This window comes from Dendrobates tinctorius, unplaced genomic scaffold (assembly GCF_039654945.1).
Source record: "Dendrobates tinctorius isolate UK_male_01 unplaced genomic scaffold, ASM3965494v1 ptg000028l, whole genome shotgun sequence".
In the NCBI taxonomy this organism is placed as follows: domain Eukaryota; kingdom Metazoa; phylum Chordata; class Amphibia; order Anura; family Dendrobatidae; genus Dendrobates; species Dendrobates tinctorius.
Window position 1 is genome coordinate 11,655,651 of NW_027361696.1, and position 20,717 is coordinate 11,676,367.

A 20,717-nucleotide genomic window follows, 5' to 3' on the forward strand; every position below is an offset into this window, starting at 1 on the left:
AATTGAAAAAAATTATAACCTGGACGATTCCTGACCAGCAAAGGGTTACTGGTGCCAGAAATAACCATGACGCACACAGGAGGTAAAAATGGAAGCCATTGTGAGGTTTCCTGGAGAATCCCCTAGACTCAGTCCATGCTGGGCTCGGGGATCACTCTCTGCTGGAAGGCCAACCATAAATAGACTCTGAAGAGGGGGAAATGGATGAGGCTGTGCTCTGAAGAGGGGGAAATGAATGAGGGTGCGCACCACGTCCTGTATCCTTCCTGTCCCTCAACCAAGCCCCTGTGTAATGAAAGCCGGGAATTCAGGCGGCCGTGACACAAAGTCGTGTGCACTTATCACCATCACCAGGAACAGTGTGCACTTATCACCATCACCAGAAACAGTGTGCCAGTTGTTACACACTTATATCTGATCCGTGCTTTGCTTCACTCACCCCGGTCCACTAGACTTTGGTGTGAACCACGTCTGGCTTTGTAACTAGCCTGTTGAGCTACCATGTGTATATTTCATTGGCCTATATAAGGCCTCCCAGGATACACATCGGCTACTTGCCCATGATCTCCATAACGTTTCCTGTCTGCTTGTGGCATCCAGTCATTGAGACTCCACTATGCCTGTGGTCTTCAGTAACTCTACAATCTGCCTGCGGACTTCTGTAACTCTACATTCTGCCTGCGTTCTTCAGTAACGCTACAATCTGCCTGCAGTCTTCACTAACTCTATAATCTGTCTGCAGTCTTCAGTAACTCTACAATCTGCCTGCCATCTTCAGTGACTTCACAATCTGCCTGCGGTCTTCAGTGACTTTACAATCTACCTGCGGTCTTCAGTGACTCTACAATCTGCCTGTGGTTTTCAGTAACTCTACAATCTGCCTGCGGTCTTCAGTATCTCTACAATCTGCCTGCGGTCTTCAGTAACTCTACAATCTACCTGCGGTCTTCAGTAACTCTACATCTGTCTGCGGTCTTCAGTAACTCTACAATCTGCCTGCATGTCTTCAGTAACTCTACAATCTGCCTGCGTGTCTTCAGTAACTCTACAATCTGCCTGCGTGTCTTCAGTAACTCTACAATCTACCTGCGGTCTTCAGTAACTCTACAATCTGCATGCGGTCTTCAGTAACTCTACAATCTGTCTGTAGTCTTCAGTGACTCTACAATCTGCCTGCGGTCTTCAGTGCCTTCACAATCTGCCTGCGGTCTTCAGTGCCTTCACAATCTGCCTGCGGTCTTCAGTGCCTTCACAATCTGCCTGCGGTCTTCAGTGCCTTCACAATCTGCCTGCGGTCTTCAGTGCCTTCACAATCTGCCTGCGGTCTTCAGTGCCTTCACAATCTACCTGCGGTCTTCAGTGACTCTTCAACCTGCCTGCGGTTTTCAATGACTTTACAATCTACCTGCGGTCTTCAATGACTCTACAATCTGCCTGTGGTTTTCAGTAACTTTACAATCTGCCTGCGGTCTTCAGTGACTCTACAATCTGCCTGCGGTCTTCAGTAACTCTACAATCTGCATGCGGTCTTCAGTGACTCTACAATCTGCCTGCGGTCTTCAGTAACTCTACAATCTGCCTGCCATCTTCAGTAACTCTACAATCTGCCTGCATGTCTTCAGTGACTCTACAATATGCCTGTGGTCTTCAGTGACTCTACAATATGCCTGCCATCTTCAGTAACTCTACAATCTGCCTGCATGTCTTCAGTGACTCTACAATATGCCTGTGGTCTTCAGTGACTCTGCAATCTGCCTGCAGTCTTCAGTGACTCTACAATCTGCCTGCGGTCTTCAGTGCCTTCACAATCTGCCTGCAGTCTTCAGTAACTTCACAATCTACCTGCAGTATTCAGTCACTCTTCAATCTGCCTGTGGTTTTCAATGACTTTACAATCTACCTGTGGTCTTCAGTGACTCTACAATCTGCCTGTGGTTTTCAGTAACTTTACAATCTGCCTGCGGTCTTCAGTGACTCTACAATCTGCCTGCGGTCTTCAGTAACTCTACAATCTGCCTGCGGTTTTCAATGACTTTACAATCTACCTGCGGTCTTCAGTGACTCTACAATCTGCCTGTGGTTTTCAGTAACTTTACAATCTGCCTGCGTTCTTCAGTGACTCTACAATCTGCCTGCGGTCTTTAGTAACTCTACAATCTGCCTGCATGTCTTCAATGACTCTACAATATGCCTGCGGTCTTCAGTGACTCTACAGTCTGCCTGCGGTCTTTAGTAATTCTACAATCTGCCTGCCATCTTCAGTAACTCTACAATTTGCCTGCGTGTCTTCAGTAACTCTACAATCTGCCTGCAGTCTAAAGTAACTTAACAATCTGCCTGTGGTCTTCAGTGACTCTACAATCTGCCTGCGGTCTTCAGTGACTCTACATTCTGCTTGCGGTCTTCAGTGACTCTACAACCTGCCTGCGGTCTTCAGTAACTCTACAATCTGCCTGCGGCCTTCAGTAACGCTACAATCTGCCTGCGGTCTTCAGTAACTCTACAATCTCCCTGCGGTCTTCAGTAACTCTACAATCTCCCTGCAGTCTAAAGTAACTCTACAATCTGCCTGCATGTCTTCAGTGACTCTACAATATGCCTGCAGTCTTCAGTAACTCTGCAGTCTGTTTGCGGCTCCCCAGCCCCTGAGTTACACATCTGCGGCTCCCCAGCCTCTGAGTTACACGTCTGCTGCTCCCCAGCCTCTGAGTTACAAATCTGCGGCTCCTAAGCCCCTGAGTTACACATCTGCGGCTTCCAAGCCCCTGAGTTACACGTCTGCGGCTCCCCAGCCCCTCAGTTACACGTCTGCGGCTCTCCAGCCCCTGAGTTACACGTCTGCGGCTCTCCAGCCCCTGAGTTACACGTCTGCGGCTCTCCAGCCCCTGAGTTACACGTCTGCGGCTCCCCAGCCCCTGAGTTACACGTCTGCGGTTCTCCAGCCCCTGAGTTACACAACTGCGGCTCCCCAGCCCCTGAGTTACACGTCTGTGTCTCCCCAGCCCCTGACTTACACATCTACGGCTCCCCAGCCCCTGAGTTACACATCTGCAACTCCCCAGCCCCTGACTTAATTGTCTGCGGCTACCTAGCCCCTGAGTTATACGTGTGCTGCTCCCAGGACCTGAGTTACACGTCTGCGGCTTCCAAGCCTGTGAGATACACATTGGCGGCTCCCTAGTCCCTGCGTTACACGTCTGCAGCTTCCTAGCCTGTGAGATACACATCTGAGGCTCCCCAGCCCATGAGATACTCATCTGCGGCTCCCCAACCCCTGAGTTACACGTCTGCGGCTCCTCAGTTACACTGCTGCGGCTCCCCAGCCCCTGAGTTACATATCAGCGGCTCTCAAGCCCCCTGAGTTACACGGCTCTGGCTCCCCAGCCTGAGTCACATGTCCGCAGGTCCCCAGCCCCTGAGTTACACGTTTGCGGCTCCCAAGCCCCTGAGTTACACGTCTGCGGCTCCCCAGCCCGAGTTACACGTCTGCGGCTCCCCAGCCTCTGAGTTACACGTCTGCGGCTCCCAAGCCCCTGAGTTACACGTCTGCGGCTCCCAAGCCCCTGAGTTACACGGCTCTGGCTCCCCAGCCTGAGTCACATGTCCGCAGGTCCCCAGCCCCTGAGTTACACGTTTGCGGCTCCCAAGCCCCTGAGTTACACGTCTGTGGCTCCCCAGCCCCTGAGTTACACGTCTGCGGCTCCCCAGCCTCTGAGTTACACGTTTGCGGCTCCCAAGCCCCTGAGTTACACGTCTGCGGCTCCCAAGCCCCTGAGTTGCATGTCTGTGGCTTCTCAGCCCGAGTTATACTCCAGCGGCTTCTCAACCCCTGAGTTACACGTCTGCGGCTCCCAAGCCCCTGAGTTATACGCCAGCAGCTTCTCAATGCCTGAGTTACACGCCAGCGGCCCCCAAGCTCCTGAGTTATACGTCTGCGGCTCCCCAGCGTGTCAGGTTGTGACTCTGCCGCTCAGGCCTGAACATGACGCTGTAAGTCATATGCTTTCCTTCATGTCTGACAAGCTGACGCTAGGCAAGAGCCCTGAGAGTCAGATCGGGGGTCTCACAATGGTGGATTCCTGTGGTGGAGCCGTCCAGGTGTTATGTCTGAGCTGTGTGGATGATGCTGTCTCGGTGACGATTGCTTTGATCTGTTTTGTGCTGGAGACACTTCATCTGTCAGACTTTTATGGAATAGACAACATCTGGGCACGACGAGTTTGTGCATCTCCTCGAGGTTAGGTGTCAGGTCCCAATGTGTGCCCTCCTAACACCACTGTGCGTGCGCCCAACATCAGTGCATGTATCCCCACTGTGTGTGTGCCGCCTGATAATCAACCCTTATCGCAAAGGTCCTTTTCACTGGCATTTTTATAAGATGTGTCTGTTGTCTGGGGGTTGAGGGTCTTTGTCCGCTGTGTCTATCACTGTGTTCCTGGCATTACATCACCTACCATGAATGGAGGACGGGATCATAATTTCCAAACTTCTCTAGATAGAATATGTTCCCTTCTTCCACAATGATGGCATTGATCAGATTGATATTTCCAACTGGGGTCATGAAGAGGCATCTAGGGTGTGCTGGAGGAGGAGGGAGCGCTGCAGGAGGCGGGGGAGCGCTGCAGGAAGGGGAGCGCAGAGCGCTGCAGGAGGGGTGAGTACAGAGTCTTGCAGTAGGGGGGAGCACAGAGTGTTGTAGGAGAGGGAGCACAGAGTGCTGCAGGAAGGGAGAGCACAGAGCGCTGCAGGAGGGGGAGCACAGAGCGCTGCAGGAGGGGTAGCGCAGAGCGCTGCAGGAGGGGGAGCGCAGAGCGCTGCAGGAGGGGTAGCGCAGAGCGCTGCAGGAGGGGTAGCGCAGAGCGCTGCAGGAGGGGGAGCACAGAGCACTGCTGGAGGGGGAGCACAGAACGCAGCAGGAGGGAGAGCACAGAACGCAGCAGGAGGGAGAGCACAGAGCGCTGCAGGAGGGAGAGCACAGAGCGCTGCAGGAGGGAGAGCACAGAGCGCTGCAGGAGGGAGAGCACAGAGCGCTGCAGGAGGGAGAGCACAGAGCGCTGCAGGAGGGAGAGCACAGAGCGCTGCAGGAGGGAGAGCACAGGGCGCTGCAGGAGGGAGAACACAGAGCGCTGCAGGAGGGAGAGCACAGAGCGCTGCAGGAGGGAGAGCACAGAACGCAGCAGGAGGGAGAGCACAGAGCGCTGCAGGAGGGAGAGCACAGAGCGCTGCAGGAGGGAGAGCACAGAGCGCTGCAGGAAGGAGAGCGCAGAGCGCTGCAGGAGGGGGAGCGCAGAGCGCTGCAGGAGGGGGAGCGCAGAGCGCTGCAGGAGGGGGAGCGCAGAGCGCTGCAGGAGGGGGAGCGCAGAACGCAGCTGGAGGGAGAGCACAGAACGCAGCTGGAGGGAGAGCACAGAGCGCTACAGGAGGGAGAGCACAGAGCGCTGCAGAAGGGGTAGTGCAGAGCGCTGCAGGAGGGGGAGCACAGAGCGCTGCAGGAGGGGAGCACAGAGTGTTGCAGGAGGGGGGAGCACAGCGCTGCAGGAGGGGAGCACAGAGCGCTGCAGGAGAGGAGCACAAAGCGCTGCAGGAGGGAGAACGCAGCCGCCAAGGAGGACACTGCGGACCGCTGCATTAGGCGGCCCGACTGCGCCCCCCTGCTGGCTGCACCCGGGGCAACTGCCCCGGCTGCCCCCCCCCTAGATACGCCCCTGGCCCCATGGCCGGGTATTGAGGCGAGTTTCTCGCATTGCAGTTGCAATTGTGACCCCGGCCTTACCCTCTTTTTACCCAGTGAGACCCCTGACTCCTCAGCGCTCCCTCTTGCGCATGTCTCCGTCTGTTCTCATACACTCTGCCATACATCTGTAAAGGTGAGGTCGGTCTTTCCATAGGGCTGAATCATCCCACAAATATGCAGAACGTGTGGGGGACCTCGCAGCAGATGGTGCACACCGCAGCCATGGGAAAATCACAAACAATGCCGGCCCTATTAACTCCTGGATTATCAAGGTGCCGCATGCTCCATGACGTCCCTGAGGAATCCCAGAATCTTCCAGTGACTGGGAGACTGTCACGGTCCTTGGGGCGCAGTTCTGTGTAGTCTGCATGTGGGAAGACTTGACTTCTAGTGAAAGTTGGGTGGTCGCCCTGATGGCCGCCATATTTGCGTGCCCCCATGTTTGCTTTCATCAGTCACGTTCAGGCACTTGATCTGCAGCCGCCGTTCTTATCATTCTCTACACACGACTGACTGATGGATCTGAGACTAAACACAGTGATGTCACGGTGCGGTGGCCGCCATTGCTCCTTATTAGGCATCCTGCTGGGCTATTTGCAGCTCCTGTATTTTTGGATGCCTTCTGTGGGGTTGCATTTATTTTAACTGAGCGTGGTATCTGCCCCTTTACTGCTTGGGTGCGGCGGCCCGTTAACTGCTCTCTGCAGCCGGAGGCGTTGTGCTCAGTAAATTGCATTCATGGGGCAGTGAGAACCGTGTAACACGAAGCCGCGCGCTGATCACGACAAACTTGTCTTGTTCTGTTTTCCAGTTTCCAAAGTCTTTAACTCTTGCTCCCTGATGAATGCAGATGTTGACTCCGCTCTGCACACATCTGTAAAGCGACGCCAGAAGTGATTCATAGTAATGAGGGTGAAAATCACCAGTGACCAATTATGCATGGCTCAGTATGTTAATGTTAACGACTCAAACACCGGGTTGTCCTTCCTGATCCAACCATAAAGTCTAATAAAATGTCATGAATTTCAGTCCTTCAGTCATTCATTCGTTTTTAAGGCTAGATATACAGTGTTTTCTACAGGTCATGTAGAATCCTTGTCAGTGAGGTGTAAGGACTTGTCTAGGTGTCTTGGAGAATCTCTGTCTCTGAGTGACATGTCCTGGACAATCTACATCTCTGGTTCAGGTGTATGGACTATCTAGATGTCCTAGAGAACCTCTGTCTCTAGGTGATTTGTCTTGGAGAATCTCTGGTTCAGGTGTATGGACTTATCTAGGTGTCCTGGAGCATCTCCGTCAAAGGGAGTGGTGGGAGGACTTTTCTAGGTGTCATGGAGAATCTCTGTCTCTTGAGTGAGATGTCCTGGAGAAGCTACATCTCTGGTTCAGGTGTATAGACTTATTCAGGAGAACCTCTGTCTCTGAGTGAGATGACCTGGACAATCTATATCTCTGGTTCAGGTGTATGGACTTAACTAGGTGTCCTGGAGCATCTCCGTCAAAGGGTGTGGTGGGAGGACTTTTCTAGGTGTTATGGAGAATCTCTGTCTCTTGAGTGAGATGTCCTGGAGACGCTACATCTCTGGTTCAGGTGTATCGACTTATTCAGGAGAACCTCTGTCTCTGAGTGAGATGTCCTGGACAATCTACATCTCTGGTTCAGATGTATGGACTTATCTAGGTGTCCTAGAGAATCTATGTCTTCTGAGTGTGGTGGGAGGACTTCTCTAGGTGTCCTGGAGAATCTCAGTCTCTGTGGGATAAGTCCTGGAGATTCTACATCTTTGGATAAGGTCTCTTGAGGATTCTACATCTTTGGATGTGGTGTGAGGACTTGTCTTGGTGTCCTGTAGAGTCTGTGTCTCTGGATGAGGTGTTTGGACTTCTCTTGGTATTGTGTTGCATTCACTTTTTATGTGAGGCCAGAGGAATTTTCTAAGTGTCTTGGAAAGATAAATGAGTTATGAGGTACCGTAGTTGTGTCATGAAGATGTAGACCTTAAGCCTGCGGGGGGGGGGGGGGGGGGGGGGAGCTGCACCCTGCCCTCTCCTTTCAATACCAGTCTGTCATTGTTAGTTCACCATGTTTTATATTTGACCCGGAATGTAACCCTTTCTCATGTACAGCACCATGGAATCTGAAAATAAATAATAATAATTATTATTAGTGAGGTGTGAGAACTTTATTCTGTCATGGAGGATCCTTGTCTCAGAAGAGAAGTGAGGTGTGAGGACTTCTCTAGATGTCATGGAGATTTGCAGGTGTGAGAGCTTAATGGAGGATTTAGGGTATGTGCACACGCTGCGGATTCTGCTCGGTTTACCATCTCCTCCATTGTGGAGATGATAAACTGCAGGGCAAAACCGCAGGTTAATCTGCAGATAAACCGCAGGTCTTTTGACCTGCGGATTTATCTACGGATTTTGCAAAATCCGCGTGGATGAATCCGCAGCAGATTCCGCAGCGTGTGCACACAGCCTTATTCTTCAGGGGTGAGGTCTGAGAACTTCTCTATATGTCATAAAGATATGGGTGAGGGGAGAGCGCTTCATGGTGTCACAGAAGATCCTTGTCTCAGAGGTGAGGTATGAGGACTTGTATAGTAGTTATGAGGCATACTTTGCTCTGGGTGAGTTGTGGAGCTTCTCTCCTAGATGAAAATGTCTCTAGATGAGAGATGAGGACTTTTCTAAGTTTTATGGATGATCTGATGTATCAGGACTTATCTCAGTGTTTCTAGCCATCTAATTGTTGGTGAGTGTAGAATGAGGTTTCCAGTGAAATGTTCATGTGTGGGTCCCTGGGCGCAGTGTCCATTGATCGTGTACATCTAGGTGTATTGGTAGCTCACATCTGTAGGTGCACTATAGATGACAAGGGGATGTAGAGGTGCCCCTGTTTTCGTGCACAGGACTGGTCTTTGTATTTGTTTCATTGTTACTGCTGACAGCTGTTTCCTGAACCCCACATACATTCCCATGGACCTGGAGGAGGAGGAGGAGGAGGCTGCAGCTGTGCCTGGGTCTGATATCATTGTAATTGTGAAATAAATGGGATCATGATTCCCTTCTCTGGATAGTTACCAGCAGGAGAGGATAGAGATGTTCCTCTGGAGTCTCTACATCTGTGAAGCAGACTGACTCTGGGCCTTCATAGGTTAGAAGAGCAGGAGATCTGCACATTGCAGAGGAACCTCTGACAGGGGGTCTGCACTTTATTTGCTGGTATGAAGCTGCATTGTTTCGCCCTCTCCTGATGTCTTCCAGTCCTGGAGTAGATAACACTAATTAGATGGAGCAGTTAACACAAGTCAGCCAGCAGGAGCTGGGCCTTCAAAGGTCAGCCGGAGCAGTGTCCATCCCAGGTTGGCCAGAACTGTGTCCATCCCCGGTGGTCCGGGGCAGTGTCCATCCCAGGTCGGCCGGAACAGTGTCCATCCCTGGTGGGCGGAGCGGTGTCCATTCCTGGTGGGCCGGGGCTGTGTCCATCCGAGGTCGGCAGGAGCGATGTCCATTCCTGGTGGGTTGGGGCTGTGTCCATACCCGGTGGGCCGGGGCTGTGTCCATACCCGGTGGGCCGTGGCTGTGTCCATACTTGTTGGGCCGGGGCTGTGTCCATACCCGTTGGGCCGAGGCTGTGTCCATCCCCGTTGGACCGGTGCATTGTCCATCCCGGGATGGATTTCACTTAGTTTGAGGCCTTAGAAAGTACAGTGCATGAAGAGAAGATTGCTTAGAAGGGCGAGGAATCTGGTTGAAGGTCCTAATGATATTTGCACTCCCTGAGCTACAGAATAAGGGGCTGAGTCTTTGCTATTCATTGCCGCAAAAACTTGGTCACTCTTTTTTAAATAAGTTGGGTACTTTTGGGCTCTATGCTTCGGAGCTCTGGTAGGCCCAGCGCAGCCGCAATTCCATGGACGACCATTCATTGGAGTTATCAGCGTGTAGTACTAAATTTATCTTGCAGGCGGCGCCCCTGATGACCTCTGATGGATGGGGCTGAGAGAATTGGTTTAAAGTCTTGGTGGTGGAGAGCACTCTCAGCTGTTCTTGCTTCTGTTAAGAGTTTATTAGGCTTTTCACAAGTGACCCCTTCTCTGTTTTCAGGATTATGGGTTATTAGTGGTCTCAATACTAGCGTTCCAGTGCACCTAGCCCTGCGCACACGTGCCACGCTGATCCACTTTATCTCATGAGTCTCCATGAGTGACGGTGGGATGCATTGAATGCGTGGATGCCAAGTATCTCATGAATGGAAATCCCGGCTCTCGGCCTCATCTGGTACTGAACCCAGCGACCGCTGATGACGTGGACCGTGAGGACATATTGTCAGAGGGACTGTGATGAGGATAATCCGCTCCTTGGAGATGAGTACAGGCCAGTGCGGAGATAATTCTGCCTTGTCCCTATAAAAAAAAATTTCTGTTGTTGGGGCATCCTCGCCTCCCCCACTGTCGCACTGTGCCGGATTTTTGACTCTGCCGTCCCCATTTTGTATGGTTCATCTCAAACTCCGCAGCTCCCATAAATCCAATTTTCTGGTTTCTGCCAATCTCGGTTGAGATTCAGCTTTACAATAAAAGGCCTAATCCTGGTTTATCTGGAGGTGATCACGCCCCAGGTTGGTCAAGGGCCCAGCTTTCTAAGGGCCCCGTCACACATAACGACTCACTAGCGATCCCGACAACGATATCAACGTGTCAGGATCGCTGGTAAGTCGCTATGTGATCGCTGGTGAGCTGTCTTCACCAGCTTCACCAGCGATCAGCACAGCGACGCCAAGCGCGCGGCGTCGCTGTGTTCGTTAGTTAGGCCTGTTTCACACTTCAGTTTTTTGTGTCAGTTAAAATCCGCCAAAAAGGCGGAAAGCGGATCCGTTCCTAACTGATGTGAAGAGAGAGAAATTTTTTTTTTTCTCCGTCCGCCAGAAATGATTTCAGGGTTAAATTTCTTCCTGACTTCATTCCTTCGGGCATGCGCTCTATAAAAATGCGGATCCTGCAGTAGAAAAAACGTTACATGGTCCGTCAAGGCATCTCGGCGGACGCAAAAAAATTGACGGATCTGCAAAAAGCAGGATCCATCCGTCAAGATCCGCCGGTAATGCAAGTCAATGGGGAAAAAAACGGATCCGCCCAAAAAAATGGCGGATCCGTTTTTTTTTGCAAAAACGGCGGATTTTGACTGATGGTCAAAAACGGAAGCGTGAAACAGGCCTTACCAGCACGCTGATGCAGGGAGCTGGTAACTAACGTACACATCGGGTATCCAAGGGTCGTGCGTCCCTTAGATACCCGATGTGTACGTTAGTTACCAGCTCCCTGCATCAGCGCGCTGGTAACTAACGTACACATCGGGTTTCTAAGGGACGCACGTCCCTTGGATACCCGATGTGTACGTTAGTTATCAGCTGATCGCTGGTCTCCCGCCTGTCACACGCAGCGATGCGTGCTGGCCAGCGGGAGATCAGCGACCATTGAAAAGTCCTGGGCTTTCCTACAGCGATCAGCGATACCAGCAGGGGGGGCGGTCGCTGATCGCTGTCACACACAGCGATCTCGCTGGTGAGATCGCTGTTGTGTCACAAAACTTGTGACTCAGCAGCGATCTCGCTAGCGAGATCGCTATGTGTGACGGGGCCCTAAAGGGGGTTTTACACTAAGCAATATCGCTAAAACGTCACTGGTTTTGTGACGTTATAGCGATATTGCTAGTGATATCGCTATGTGTGATACTTACCAGCGACCGGCTCCCCCGCTGTCCATCGCTGATCGCGCGAGAATGTCCGGCTCCATTTCTCGTCGTCTGCTTCCTGCTGGGCTTCCTGCTGTGACGTCCAGCGACGCGTGGAGGCGGGCGGGAGGACGCAGGATCGCTGTGTGTGAATGGTAAGTATCGTGCGCTGCATCGCTGCTGCATCGCTGTGAGATCTTTTTGTATGAAAGCTCACTAGCGATCATTTAGCGATGCACCAGCGATCCTGACCGGGTCGGATCGCTGGTTGGATCGCTGGTGCATCGCTAAATGTAAAAGGGCCAAGATCAAGAGGAGATTGATTGTATTAGTGACTGATAACTGGGAACAATAGCTGAACATAGGAAAATCTTAAGATTAGATAGATGAGGGGCCTGAGTAGGCGCCAATCCGTACCAGCAGTAGTAATGAAACTCGCAAGGATATGATGCAAAACAAGGTGAATTCATTGTCCGTCCATAGATCAGCAGCTAGTGGATGACGTGTCGTCCGCATGATCCTTCATTGAATGAGCCTGACTGTGGCTTTTAAACCCATACCCCAGCGCACACATCGCTCTCACCACCTTCAGTCCAAAGTGTCATCCCCCTAGGAGTATTGACTACTCATCTTCCACTTCAACAACACAGTATTCATCTGGTGAAGGTCTATGCGAAACGTCGTCCACTAGCTGCTGATCCGCGGACTGTCAATGAATTCACCTTGTTTTCTATCATATCCTTGTGAGTGCCAAGTTTCATTACTACTACTGGGCTAACAATAGCGGGGCTGCCGGTGAGGAGTCCCTCTAAAGCATTGGAGGTTTGATTTTGGTGAGCGTCGTCCTTGTTGTGGGTGACACCTGCAGCTCTGACCGTGTCCCGGGAACGCCATGACTGGATTATAAACCGTTCATTACTGTTTGTATAAATAGTGGATATTGGCCCCTCCTGCTCTGCACCATCCTCCGTCCCCGGCTCTGCACCGTCCTCCTTCCCGACTCTGCACCGTCCTCCTTCCCGACTCTGCACCGTCCTCCTTCCCGACTCTGCACCGTCCTCCTTCCCGACTCTGCACCGTCCTCCTTCCCGACTCTGCACTGTCCTCCTTTTTATCTCTGCACCCTCCCACTTTCCAACTCTGCACCGTCCTCCTTCCTGATTCTGCACCGTCCTCAGGATTGTTTTCTACATGTAGATCAGATCATTCTTACTACAAAACAAATAACATCCAAAACCCAGGGGATGCCAGCTGGACAGACAAGAACTGGCGTTGCTCCGGCCAACTCCTCGGTAATATGTTTAAATAATTCACAGCAGAATTAAACTTTGTGTGATTGTTGGAATCATAGCTGAGATTTATTGATGATATTCCAAAGATCTGTGGTTGGAGGAGACCAAGAATATAATCTCAATGTGTCCTGCGGAGAAGATCTCCCCGTACCTCCCCTCATCAGGAGAGGATGTCTCCCAGTCCAAATAGGTCTCTTCATTTGAACAGATCTCTAAATAATAAGAGTTATCTCTGACTATACATTAGAGGAGGTCAACCCTTCTTTCCGAATTAGGAGGTATTTCCTCATGGAAGACGTCTAGCCAACAACAATGGAGAGGCCTCCCTATCGATCAGCCAAGGTCTCCCTCTCAATCTGCTGAGGTCTCTCTATCGATCTGCCGAGGTCTCCCCATCGATCTGTGGAGGTCTACCTATCTATCTGCCACGTTCTCCCCATCGATCTGCCAAGGCCTACTCATTACTCTGCCAAGGTCTCCTTATCTATCTGCCGAAGTCTCCCTATCAATCTCCTGAGGTCTTTCCATTACTCCTCATTAAAGAGGTTCTACTATCTTTATACAAAGTAAGAGTTGTCCTTATTATTAAAGGTACCTTCATTGGAAAAATGGCATCATTTCCAAATGAATATCCATTAAATGAGATCTCCCCATCTCTACATTTCAAAAGAGATTTCCCATCAGGAAAGGTCAGCACTTCCACACATCAAGAGAGGTTTCTCTATCTCTGCCCACCAGGAGAGGGCATCTCATGAATCTACCATTCTGAAGACATCTTCCCATTAGAAAAATTAATTTGATCTGATGAGGTCAACCAATCAGAAAGGTTTCCTCATTGGAAATGGACACCCCATTGAGCACGGTCTCCCGGTCTCTAAACATTGAGAGCAGTTGACATCTGCACAGAACACGTTTCCCCTCTTGGCCAGTGGTGCCGGTTTTATACCACTCCATCCGACGCTCGGCATTGTGCTTGGTGATGTACGGCTGCATGCAGCTGTTCTGCCATGAAGCTCCCAGCTGGGGCGCAGTGTTTGTGCTGATGTTATACCACATGAGGACAGCAGAACGGTGGTGACTTTTCTGCCCTTTGCCCCTCAGCACTCGACCCCTGCTCTGTAACATTTTGCGGTCTCAGCTTGAGTTGCTGCGGATCCTTCCACTTCTCAATAATATTGGTCACGGGATGGGGAAGGTTCATGAGGAAGAAATGTTATGGACGGACTTGTTACTTCGGTGGCTCTTATTACAGGGCCGCGCTGGTAGGAGTGAGCTCTGCACCACCGGATGTTCTGTCACAGGCAGACGGACATGACGGGGTGCCCCAGATGTTCTACACCAAGGGTGCTGGAGGTTATATACCAAGAAGCGCGGGGGGCGGAGGTTATATACCAGTAGGGGAGGGACTGAAGGTTATGCACCAGTAGGGGAGGGGCTGAAGTTTATACACCAGTATGTGAGGGTCTGGAGGTTATACACTAATAGGAGAGGGGCTTTAGGTTATACACCAAGGGCAAGAACTGGAGGTTATTCACGAGGTGAGGGGACGGAGGTTATTCACAAGGGAAGAGGGACTGAGGGTTATAGGGTGAGGATTAGAGGCTAAAGTACAATCCTGTAATCAGTAAGGATGACGACATGGGACCATACTCTTCTCCATGTGGTTGATATTGGCGATCCTTGGCTTGTTGATCTCTGGAGGACAGATCTCTGGATTGGGATCCATTTGGTAGTTGCTGTTTCCCATTTCTCATGGTCCTTGTGCTCAGATGTGTGTCTCCTAAGGGCCACTCCGGCACTAGACCTCTATACCAGCACCTGGCCTTTTGGGACAGGACGGACACCATCCCTGGTTTTCCCCATGGCTCCATCTCTCATTCAGCTCTGCCCAAGCTGACTAAACACCTTTTATGTTGGTGCTAAACCCCTTTGTTCCCGGCTGGAGTGGCCTGTGATCATAAGCCCTGGCGTATTTGCACAGGAAAGTGCTGCTACAACACATTCCACTCTTCATGCGGTCTGATGAGCCGGGCAGCGAGGGGATGTGTCACTCAGGACCTCACCTCTAGGTGAATTGATGGAAGCATTCAGCGGCCTCCTTGCCTACAGGGACTTCCATTTTTTTTTGTTTGGTGGCTTCCTAATGTCTATCGGCGCGGTATTGTATTTGATGAATGGAGGAAGGGTGACTGGACCTCACACTGCCTACCTGCCCCAGTATCGGGCGCTGCAGGCAGCGGTCATGGACATTGGTGCAAGCTTTATGAGGATCTGTGAGAGGGGCACGTACGAGACCTGACAAAAAAAAAGAATGGTCAGATGCAGCAAGCAGAAATTCTCATACCTCCCCTATTGTACTGTTCCTCATATACCGCCCTCCACACCTGACCCTGCCCTGCATACCGCCCTTCACACCCAGCCTTGTCATGAATACCGCCCTCCACACAGGGTCCTGCTCTGCATACTGCCCTCCACAAGTGGCCATGTCCTGTATACCGCCCTCCACACCTGACCCTTCCCTGCATAGCTCCCTTCCCACCTGACCCTGTCCTGTATACTGGCCTCCACACCTGACCCTTCCCTGCATACTGTCCTCCACACCTGACCCTGCCCTGTATACCACCCTCCACACCTGACCATGTCCTATATACCACCCTTCACACCTGACCCTACCCTGTATATTGCCCTCCACACTTGGCCCTGTCCTGTATACCGCCCTCCACTCCTGACCCTTCCCTGCATACCGCCCTCCACACTTGACCTTTTTCAGTATACCGCCATCCACACCTGACCCTGCCCTGTATACCACCCTCCACACCTGACCCTGTCCTTTATACCACACTCCACACCTCACCCTGTCCTGTATACCACCCTCCACACCTGATCCTGCCCTGTATACCACCCTCTACACCTGACCCTGTCCTGTATACCACCCTCCACACCTGATCCTGCCCTGTATACCACCCTCTACACCTGACCATGCCCTGTATACGACCCTCCACTCCTGACCCTGCCCTGTATACCACCCTCCAGACGTGGCCCTGTCCTGTATACTGCCCTCTACACCTGACCCTGTCCTGTATACCACCATCCACACCTGATCCTGCCCTGCATACCGCCCTTTACACGTGGCCCTGTCATGAATACCGCCCTCCACACAGGGTACTGCTCTACATACTGCCCTCCACAAGTGGCCCTGTCCTGTATACCGCCCTCCACACCTGACCCTTCCCTGCATACCGCCCTTCACACCTGACCCTGTCCTCTATACTGCCTTCCACATTTGACCCTACCTTGTAAACTGCCCTCCACACCTGACCCTGCCCTGTATAACACCCTCCAGACGTGGCCCTATCCTGTATACCGCCCTCCACACCTGACCCTTCCCTGCACAGCGCCCTTCACACCTGACCATGTCCTGTTTACTGGCCTCCACACCTGACCCTTCCCTGCATACTGTCCTCCACACCTGACCCTGCCCTGTATACCACCCTCCACACCTGACCATGTCCTATATACCACCCTTCACACCTGACCCTACCCTGTATATTGCCCTCCACACTTGACCCTGTCCTGTATACCACCATCCACACCTGACCCTGTCCTGTATACCGCCCTTCACACCGACCCTTCCCTACATACCGCCCTCCACACCTGACCTTGTTCAGTATACTGCCCTCCACACCTGACCCTGCCCTGTATACCACCCTCCACACCTGACCCTATCCTGTATATCACACTCCACACCTGACCTTATCCTGTAGACCACCCTCCACGCCTGACCCTGCCCTGCATACTGCCCTCCACACATGTCCCTGTCCTCTATACCGCCCTCCACATGTGATCCTGCCCTGTATACCACCCTCCACATCTGACCCTTCCCTGCACAGCGCCCTTCGCACCTGACCCTGTCCTGTATATCACCTTCCACACTTGTCCCTACCCTGTAAACCTCTCTCCACAGTTGACCCTGCCCTGTATACCACCCTCCAGACGTAACCCTGTCCTGTATACTGCCCTCTACACCTGACCCTGTCCTATATACCACCCTCCACACCTGACCCTGTCCTGTATACCACCCTCTACACCTGACCATGCCCTGTATACCAGCCTACACACCTAACTTTTCCCTGCATACCACCCTCCACACGTGTCCATGTCCTGTATACTGCCCTCCACACATGGCCCTGTCCTGTCTACTGCCCTCTACATCTGGTCTTGCTCTGTATACCAGCCTACACACCTGACCCTGTTCTGTATACCGCCCTCCACACCTGACCCTTCCCTGCATAGCGCCTTTCACACCTGACCCTGTCCTGTATACCCCTTTCCACACTTGACCCTACCCTGTAAACCGCCCTCCACACCTGACCCTGCCCTGTATATCGCCCTCCAGACGTGGCCTTGTCCTGTATACTGTCCTCTACACCTGACCCTGCCCTGTATATTGCCCTTCACACGTGGCCTTGTCCTGTATACCTTTCCACAGCTGACCGTTCCCTGCATACCTCCCTCCACACCTGACCCTGCCCTGTCTACCACCCTCCACACCTGACCATGTCCTGTATATCGCCCTCCACACCTGACCCTACGCTGTATTCCACCCTCCACACTTGGCCCTGTCCTGTATACCGCCCTCCATACCTGACCCTTCCTTACATACTGCCCTCCATACCTGACCCTGCCCTGTATACCATCCTCCACACCTGAGCCTGCCCTGTATACCACCCTCATTACAGCGTGGTAGTTTATTTGACGGGTCTCCCCGATGTCTTGCAGGTTTCTCACTGTTCCAGAGTTTTGGATGAAGTTTATTTCCCTGAGAATGAGGCCGAGACGCGACTGGGACACAAGTGGGAATATGGAGACCTGGGAGATGACGAGGACTTTATGGCAGACGGAGTGTCTGGAGGTAAAATACGATATGTTCCACATGTGCCTGCTGTGTATACTGCCTTGTAATCACCGCGTGCCCTGTGTGCGGTCATGTAATCACGGCCTGCCCTGTGTACGGCCGGTCATCACTACCTGCCCTGTATACGGCCTTGTAATCACTACATGCCCTGTATACGGCCGTGTAATCACCGCTTGCGCTGTATACGGCCGTGTAATCACTACATGCCCTGTATATGGCCGTGTAATCGCTGCTTGCGCTGTATACGGCCATGTAATCACCGCCTGCTTTGCATTTGGCCATGTAATCACCGCCTGCCCTGTATACTGCCGTGTGATCACTACCTGCCTTGCATCCGGCCATGTAATCAACACCTGCCCTGCATATGGCCATGTAATCACCGCTTGCCCTGTATACGACCGTGTAATCACCGCCTACCCTGTATATGGCTATGTAATCACTACCTGCCCTGTATACTGCCATGTAATCACCGCCTGATCTCTTTACGGCCTTGTAATCACCGCCTGCCCTGTATATGGCCATGTAACCATCTCCTGACCTGTATACGGCCGTGTAATCACCGCCTGCCCTGTATACGACCCTGTAATCACCGCCTGCCCTGTATATGGCTATGTAATCACTGCCTGCCCTGTATACTGCCATGTAATCACCACCTGCTCTGTATACGGTCGTGCAATCACCGCCTGCCCTGCATACGGCCGTTATCCGGTGACTTCGCAGGATTTCCTGCACGCTTTCTTCCTTATTTTTTGTACTTCAGAGACTGTAGAAAAAAACAGAAATGCAGGAAAGAATTCTGTGACTAATCCTGCCCTGGAAAATAGATCCCCGGGGGCGATCAGAGAATCATCCGTGAGGAAACTGAATACAGTTTTGCACAACTCCAGTACAGTGTGCAGGGGTGGTGATACGTGGCATCTGATCCAGTGTGCAGGGGTGGTAATACGTGAGATCTGGTACAGTGTGCAGGAGTGGTGATCCATGAGATCTTGTACAGTGGTGATGATACGTGGGATCTGGTACAGTGTGCAGGGGTGGTGATCCATTAGATCTGTTAGTGTGAAGGGGTGGTGATCCGTGGAATCTGGTACAGTGTGCAGGGATAATGATACATGGGATCTGGTACAGTGTGCATGGATGGTGATACGTGGGATCTGGTATAGTGTGCAGGGGTGGTGATAATTGGCATGTTGCATAGTGTACAGGGGTGGTCATACGTGGGATCTGGAACAATATACAGGGTGGTGATACATGGGATCTGGTATAGTGTACAGGTTTGGTAATACATGGGATCTGGTGCATTGGGGACACGGGTTCTAATACAGTATACAGGGGTGGTGATACGTGGGGTCTCATACAGAATATAGGGGTGGTGATACGTGCAGTCTGGTACAGTGAGTTGCATGTGTGACCCTGGAATTACCTTTGCTGTGTCCTCAGGCTGCACTTTATGGGCAGAACGCCAGAAGCGGAGGTTTTACAGCAGGTTATTCTGATGCTTTGTAATAGTTTGTCTCAGGCCGGGCAGTTTTCTTCAGCTCTTGCTCTCCGGCTCTTGCTGTCCGGCTTTTGCGCTCTGGATCTTGATCTCTTGCTCTCTGGCTCTTGCTCTGTGGCTCTTGCTTTCCAGCTCTTGCTCTCCAACTCTTGCTCTTGCTGTCCGGCTCTTGCTCTCTGGCTTTTGCACTCTGGCTCCTGCTCTCCGGCTCTTGCTCTCCTGCTTTTCTTCTCCGGATTTTGCTCTTGCTCTCATGCTTTTCTTCTCCAGCTTTTGCAGCAGGTTCTTCTGGTGCTTTGTGATAGCTTATCTCTGGCTTTTGCTCGCCGACTCTTGCTCTCCGTTTCCTGGCTCTTGCTGTCCGGCTCTCTTTCTCCGGGTCTTGCTCTTGCTGTGCTTCTCTTGCTTGCCGGCTCTTGCTGTCCGGCTCTTGTGACTGGCTGTTGCTGTCCGGCTCGTGTCTGGCTCTTGCTGTCCAGCTCTTGCTGTCCGGCTCTTGCTGTCTGGCTTTTGCTCTCCGGCTCTTGCTGCTTGCTGTCAGTTTCAGTCACTGTACTTTCACCTCCAGGATTGGTGTTCACATTAACCTGTTAATTGCCTTGTGTATTGGAGATACGTTGAGTATTAACTCTCGAGGTTGTGGTTTGTCAGGAAGAATGCTGACATGTTTCCCCGTGTGATATGATGCCCACTATGGCTGTGGTCGGGGGTAGTGTCCATCGGTGCGGCAGCAGTGGTGTCTGTCTGTATGCGATTTTGGTACTGTGTGAAGCATAGACTTTACTCTTTGAGTGTAATTTTTATTACTTTCACCTGTTGTGAACTTTGTCCTCTGGATGTGCCTTCTATCCTCATTTGCCATACAAATGTGCTATATAAAGTAGGGAAGGAAACCAACAAAAATTGCAATCACAAGAATCCATATAATGCACACAAAATATATAATTTTTTATTAGTCAAGATGAGCAGACAAGGATAGAAGGAGTTAAAAACATTAGTGGATATAACACCCTGCACTGCATAGGGCGGGACAGGCCCCACATGAGCACTGACTCTTATTGCACAGTGACCGGCTATATCAGCCATATAGGTAAAGCAGCAACTGCATACTGTACATGTATACCCATCAGCATACATGTATACCCATCACTCTCTTCTATACACAGAAGTATATGGTCTCAAACATCAGAATGTATATATGAACAAACGTCCAACATATATATAATAAAGTGCACAAAGTCTTACAATAATTACCCGTTGGTGATAAGTGGTGATGGATGGCAGCAGCGTCTCCAAGAGGCCAGCCCGCCCTCCCCTACGCACGTTTCGGATTACTCCTTCATGAGCGGGCGTGTTAAAGGTTGAGCTAAGTGACGTTATAAAGGGTGGAGGCTGGAAATAATGTAGTACCTAATAAGGGAAGAGGCGGTGCGTCGCCATGATGTCCAAGACGCTGGCATCCGACACAGGAACCCCCAGCGCCGGAAGCACATTATCATGTGACCAGACACCGGAGGCACCACGCGCCGGGGACCGATGCGA

The 20,717-nt window shown here is 51.7% G+C and overlaps 1 protein-coding gene across 5 annotated transcripts in view; it reads left to right on the forward strand.

Annotated features, from left to right (window-relative positions):
• HSPG2 (heparan sulfate proteoglycan 2) overlaps positions 1-20,717 on the forward strand; it is a 296,550-nt gene that overhangs the window by 40,667 nt on the left and 235,166 nt on the right. For all 5 annotated transcript variants that reach the window (XM_073570126.1, XM_073570127.1, XM_073570128.1 and 2 more), the window contains exon 2: positions 17,542-17,674. In XM_073570126.1, the coding sequence (XP_073426227.1) occupies positions 17,542-17,674 (133 nt within the window). The remainder of the gene's footprint in view (positions 1-17,541; positions 17,675-20,717) is intronic.